The sequence below is a fragment of the Tinamus guttatus genome, unplaced genomic scaffold, assembly GCF_059628265.1.
Source record: "Tinamus guttatus ecotype Peru unplaced genomic scaffold, ASM5962826v1 Tinamus_guttatus_pri_ptg000850l, whole genome shotgun sequence".
NCBI lineage: Eukaryota > Metazoa > Chordata > Aves > Tinamiformes > Tinamidae > Tinamus > Tinamus guttatus.
In genome coordinates, this window is record NW_028289384.1 from 29,460 (window position 1) to 36,110 (window position 6,651).

Sequence of the window (6,651 nt, forward strand, 5' to 3'; positions counted from 1 at the left end):
GGAGCCCAGCTCGGGGCTGCGGGTGCTGGTGTGGGGGCCTGGGGGGCTGTGTGAGCTGCTGTGTTGGGCTCAGCCAGCACTGCCCACCCCGGCGTGGGGGAGAAGAGGGGCAGCCAGTGCCAGGGAAACCTGCCCTGGATTCTCTCCTTCTGCCCCCAGCACCCACACAAGGGTTGGAGCTGCCCCACGGGAGCCTTGGGGCTCAGGGAAGGCCCAGCCCCAGGAGTCCTGGCTGCCACATTGTCCCCTGAGCAAGGTGGGACCCTCAGGCAGGACTCCTGCGGCAGCCTCCAGCCCTGAGCAGCTACTGCCACAGCCCGGGATCCACAGGGGTCTTTGCAGTGACAGTTTCTGTGTGACACCTCGGGAAGTTGCTCCCGAAGCTGGGAGCCTTGGTGGAGAGCAGCAGGATCACTAGGAACAAGAAGTGAGGTCCAGGCTGTGGGTGTTGATCCAGCAGTCCCCATCGCACTCATCAGTCCCCATCTCATTTGATTCTATCAGCAGTTTGTGAGATGACCAGCTCCCTGCTCTGCAGCTGATGAAGCTGGCAAATATCCCTGCAACCTCCCTTCATGCTCTTCCTCATCTCTGCATAGTCCTGGAGACCATCTTAGCGAAGTGAAAACCCCATCTCCCTTGAATCCTGCCAGAGATTTGGCTTTCCAAGTCACTGCCAAAGGAAGGACTTCTTTGGGTTGCTCATTCAGTCTGTGGCAGCTCATAAGTGATGCTGTGAGCCCAGCTCTGCATGCCGGGGCTCTTGGCCCATTCTCTTCCCTGTCTCCTGTGCATCTACCTAAGTCTCCCATTCCCACATGTCCTGTTTAAAGTGACAATTTCTAACATCCCCTTTAGGGCACTATCTGGACACATTGCGACTCCTCCCGATACTCTGTTCACTCAGAGACCCAGCGGCTGGTTTGCCCTTTATGGAGGTTAAAGCTTGCTCTGTCTTTCTGCAGTCTGCCCCATTAGCCAAGTCCTTACTATATGTACGGATTGTATGGACTTAGCATACATTCAAAGAGTGTCATTATTTTCCATGAAACTATACCTTGCTCTTTTTTGTTTCCTTGTAACTTAAAGAAAATCCTCCTGTGCCTGTTGGCAGCCAGTTGTCTAAGTAAAGCAGGTGAGAATTGGGCAGGTGAGCTATAACATTGAGTGCAGACTTAGGTAGATTAGGCTGGCTTTCAGCAAGAGTGATTTAAATTCCCAAGAGGCTGATGAGAGAAATGGTCGGGCTGGGGAGGTGGGGAGAAAGATTGTGCATACAGTGCCTGATCTCTGGGACACGGCTTTTCCTACATGAGCTGCCTGCATTAGGAGTCACTCTGGATGCCTATGAAGTGGACGGTGTGCTGTCACCTATTCTTTAGAATAATAATAGAAAACTTTGAAAAGATGAAATACTTGTATATGATTGTTGTCTTCAGCTTTCAGCTACACTCCCCAAACCTCTCCAATTAGCCATGGACACTTGAAGGAAATTGCAGGGAGAGTCCTGGTTTATCAGGACTTTTTGCTTTTCAGTGAGCTCCATGCAGTACTTGGAGCTGAGTCCATGAGTTGCAGCTGTTGAAAGGAGATTGAAGAAATCAGTGAAAAAGTCAAAGTGAGAAGGAAACTCTGAAGTTTTGTAGAGCATTAATGGATCCCACTGAGGCCATTAACTACAACTCAGCAGGGGCTGATTAAAGCTAAAATATATAATCATTGGTAATAGTTAGGTAAATACTCAGGTGGCTCTGATGCCGAATACACCCTTGATGTGTTTTATCAAGGAAAATGGCAGAGCACAGGCAGAGAAACTCTGGGAAGGGAGATCCTTTCCTCCACGTGTTGCCCACGTCCTCCCTGGCATCATTGTTTGGGTAAGGGTGGGCAATGCTGAGTGCAGGACAAACACACGACACCTCCCAGGGTCCCCAGAAGGATAAAGGGGGCAAAGAAGTCCTGATGATTCGGGGTAGGCCTCGGTGAGAGACAGAACAGCCATAGTCAAGAGGATAAAGACCTCCATTCTGTTGGGGCCTTGGCAGCGCCCTTGGCCATCTCTACCACAGGTCATCCTAGACCTGCTCCTATGTTCCTGGAGACTATGGACACCCAATCTGCTTCCCCAGCAAGTTCTCACAAGAGGTTCTCCTTCACTTCATTGAGGGTTTTTCCATCCTCAGTGGCTGTTTCTTGAAACACAAAGTCATTGGTGGTGACAGACTCGCTCTGGGTGCCCTGTAGCACCACTGCTCTACCCTTCAAGTGATATTTCTTCATCCTATTGCCCAATCTGAGCTTCCCAAGCTGTATTTTGGTCCCGTTTCACTTTTCATGCGGCTTCCCACTACCAAGGAAATCTCTTGGCAGCCCCACAATGTGGGGACCAATATAACCTTGTGTGTTACGACAGAGTGGAACATGAGGAACTGAAGTGCCCGGGCCTGAACGACAGGCCCGAGTCGGGGTTGACTTAGAGATGAATACGGTGCTGCCTTTGCAGTACAAAACACTCACCTGTAGAATTGTTCATGCCAGCTTGCATGGAGGCTTATTAAACTGTAGCTTTTTTAAGCTCTCGTGCAGCTGTATTTGACCTTGAAGGGAACCCTCCCATCCGAGGCCTGGGCTCTGACCAGATCCCCATCCCACACGATACGGAAAGTATGCCACATCAGATGTCACCGCTCACAAACAAAATGCAAGTTATCATGATTTGCTGATTTGGCTCTATAAAAGATGGACACACTTGCTGCGATTTTGGAGACCTCACGGGTGGATGCACCACGTAAGACCTCCCAGTTGCCGGGAAGGTTCTCCAAATCCTCACCACAAGAGGGACTCCCCAGTGACTGCGGATCTGTATGACAGTAACATATTTAGGCAATTGGTGATGTATCTTTTAATCACTATTCTCTTTCTCGTATACTCATGGTTAGGTGCATTACCTTGCTTATTTTGTCTGATGCTAAAATCAGTGTGCAATAAGCTCCTTTGGTTAAATATATCATTCTGTACTGCCTTAATTTTAATTGTGAAATCAGACCATTGTTTCCAGTGGGGTCTGGTTCTTTCTGTCGCGCCGTCTGCCGACTGCTCCAGAGCTGTGCCGGTGCTCTTCTTTCTCATCGTGCACCTTTGCCTGCGCCAAGCCCTGGGCCCTTATGGCCCTGAGTAGCAAGTGTGCATTACAAGCAGGATGCAAATTATTGCCTGATGATTTTTAAAAGAAGGGAAAGATGCCTCTTCTCTTGCTGCTCTCCAAGAAAAAGCAGCCCAGCCTGATGCAGGCAATGCCTGTAACAAGACCAAGCAAGGTAGAGCAAGGTCCTTCCTTGCGCTCCGCTTCTTCTATTCCCAGTTGTCACTTTGACCATGCAGGTGGCAGGTGAAGTTGTCTGAGGTGTGAAACACAGGAATAACACCAGAGGAGAAACTGCCACTTGTGCACTTTGAGATGTGATCGTGACACATGCAATGGTGCAGCGTGACAAACAGAGAAGGGGTAAAGGGAAGCAAGCTAACCATCAGGAGGCATGAAAGCAGTGCGAGATGCAGTGTCATAAATGCAGCATTCCAATGTGAGCCCCTTTTTGCATCTATCAGGCGGTGCTCAGAGAGTCTCTGATGTGTGAAGGTCACTTGCCAAGGGCCAGAGGTACAAGCAGTGTAACTGGAGGGACTCGATTTCTCCAGTTCATGGAGCTCTGTCGGACGTGGGCACTGAACAGTGCAAGAGAGTCCCCCCAGAGCCCATGGTTTTGTGGGTGTCCAGTTTGCTGAAGTGAGTGCTACTCAGATCCTCCTCCAGCAAGGGAAAGTCTTCCTTTCTCCATTTCTCCATGGTCTCCAGGGCCTAGGATTCCTGAGGGTCACTCTTAGAGCTAAAGCCTGCAGCAAAGGTGGCCTTTTCTGTGTCCTCTCTCACCAGGGCTCTTGACCCATTTAGCAGCAGGCCCGTATTTTCCATAATCAGCCTTTTGTTCCTGCTGTAGTGCTCTATTGTATTTTAAATAATTATTTATTATTATTTTATTCTGGAAGTTAAGAGTAAACATTCATAAAGAAATAAATGAGAGCACATGTTTCATGCCAAGTACATGGGAATGACAAGTGACTGCACACAGGACAGTTTTTGGCACTGATATTGTAACCATTGGGGATGTTTCCTCAGCGCTTCCTTGAGCTCCTTGTTCCTCATGCTGTAGTCAAGGGGGTTCAGTGCTGGAGGAACCACTGAGTACAGAATGGTCAGTACACAGAGATCCAGAGCTGGGAAGGATATGGAGGGGGGAGAGGGGGGAATAAAGTGGCTAAGGGTGACATTTCAGTGCTCCTGTGACCAGGGGTAGGAGTCAGACTCAACCAAATGGGTATCACAACCTCTAATCCCTCCAGGGGACTGCAGGTGACTGCACAGTCCAGGGCATCCGGACTGCAGAGCATTTCCAAGGGTGCTCGTTGTGTCCAGTTGTGCCTATACATCCTGCCCCTGGTATTTGATAGATGGTGACCCAGAGGGCTCTCCGTTCTCCCTTCTTCCTGGCAGTTGAGTCCTCACTGCCTCTCCTGAGACTGCAAAGTCCTCTTTTGTCTGCAAATACCCAGTGCTTTACCTCTAAGAAACTCCATCTTTGATGAGCTCTCCCTTTATGAGGCTCTACTCACAGTCCATCCCAGGCTTATGCTGTCCCAGGAGGATCTCTGTGCTCTCCTGACACCTCCAGCTTCCCCTCCATGAGAACAGCCATCTGACACTGTGCCTTAATACGTAGGAGAGCTGTGCATGTGTAAATCCATGACCATTCAGTGTCTCCACTATCCTTGGACTCTGATAGGTGAATTCTCAAACCAGCCCTTGGTCTCTGAAAGATCATTACAGGATTCTGAGCTCTGCGTTGCTGAACCCATGGAGAATCCTGTGCAGCAGACCCTTGAGGGGTGCAAGTCCTTGTGCCTATTCTTGACACCAGCTTTGGAGGAAAAGCCCAGCTTTCATGTACTATACTGATAGAAATTACTTTATTACAGAGATACTGTTAGGGAGCCAGTCCTTGTCCAGCATTCGACAAAATTTAGGGTATCAGGTGAGACAGAGCAGACACCATAAAAAAGGGAATGAATACAAGCAGTTGTGTAGCAACACGATAACAATTATTATCACTAGTAAAAGTCATAATAAAAATAACGTGAAGAAACAATGCTCAATCCAGATACAGCATACAGAAAGAGTCATTTGTGGAGAGATGTGGAAAAATTACCACTGCTTGAAAAGGTCCATGAAATCACTTTCCTAATGGCACCCTTGAGCTCCTTGTTCCTCATGCTGTAGATGAGGGGGTTCACTGCTGGAGGCACCACCGAGTACAGAACGGCCAGCACCAGATCCAGAGCTGGGGAGGAGATGGAGGGGGGCTTCAGGTAGGCAAACACTACAGTGATGAGAAACAGGGAGACCACAGCCAGGTGCGGGAGGCACATGGAAAATGCTTTGTGCTGGCCCTGCTCGGAGGGGATCCTCAGCACAGCAGTGAAGATCTGCACGTAGGACACCACAATGAAAGTGAAACAGCCAAAGCCTAAACACACACTAACCACCAGAAGCCCAACTCCCCTGAGGTGGGAGCGTGAGCAGCAGAGCTTGAAGATCTGGGGGATCTCACAGAAGAACTGCTCCACCACATTGCCTTGGCAGAGGGGTAGGGAAAATGTGTTCCCAGTGTGCAGGAGAGCACTGAGAAAGCCACTGGCCCAGGCAGCTGCTGCCATTCTGACACAGGCTCTGCTGTCCAGGAGGGTCCCGTAGTGCAGGGGTCTGCAGATGGCAACGTAGCGGTCGTAGGCCATGACTGTGAGGAGAAAATACTCCGCTGATACGAAGAAAAGGAAGAAAAAGACTTGCCCAGCACATTCCAAGTATGAAATGACCCTGATGTTCCACAAAGAATTGTTCATGGATTTGGGAACAGTGGTGGAGATGCAGCCAAAGTCTAGGAGGGAGAGGTTGAGGAGGAAGAAGTACATGGGGGTCTGGAGGTGGTGGTCACAGGCTACGGCTGTGATGATGAGGCCGTTAGCCAGGAGGGCAGCCAGGTAGATGGCCAGGAAGAGCGAGAAGTGCAAGAGCTGCAGCTCCCACGTGTCTGCGAAAGGCAGGAGGAGGAACTCGTTGAGGGAGCTGCTGTTGGACATCTGTTCTATTGGGCTCAGGAAAACTGTGTAGGGAAGAAAAGACAATAATAGCTTAGAAGAATTTTCTCTGTAATAAACCTTCCATTTTTCATAGAAATGGTTCTCAACCCTGTCCCAACTCTCAGTAATTCCTTCTTCTCACTATCACTTCAGTCAGCTCCTCAGTCTCTGCTGCACCTGAGTGTTCTGCGAGGAGCCGGAGCCTGAGCTACTCTACACCAATGTGTATAAAGGACTGGTTCTTGATATTTGTTCTTTACGGAGTTGATATCACAGGACATCCACCTTTAATATAAAGGGTCTTTTTGTATTCCCCCACACACTTCCAAGGAGTTTGGGGTGCAGTAGGGGGTTTTAGCATTTTGTTTTAGAATTACTTATTTTGGAAGTGTTTATATTCTGTCACCATAACTGGTCAGGTTCTTTGCATGTCTTTATTGGCATGCAAATAAAGACAGA

General features: G+C 49.2%; 1 protein-coding gene across 1 annotated transcript; it reads right to left on the reverse strand.

The window, feature by feature from the left end:
• Window positions 1-5,232: 5,232 nt before the first annotated feature.
• On the reverse strand, window positions 5,233-6,192 carry LOC148591365 (olfactory receptor 14C36-like). The gene has a single exon (XM_088537700.1). It carries the CDS (start codon window positions 6,190-6,192, stop codon window positions 5,233-5,235), a length of 960 nt encoding a protein of 319 aa, XP_088393826.1.
• Between the last annotated feature and the right edge of the window lie 459 nt (window positions 6,193-6,651).

What these genes read in the sequence shown, in the direction of transcription:
- LOC148591365 (XM_088537700.1), bottom strand. Translation starts at nt 6,192, where the DNA reads ATGTCCAACAGCAGCTCCCTCAACGAGTTCCTCCTCCTGCCTTTCGCA.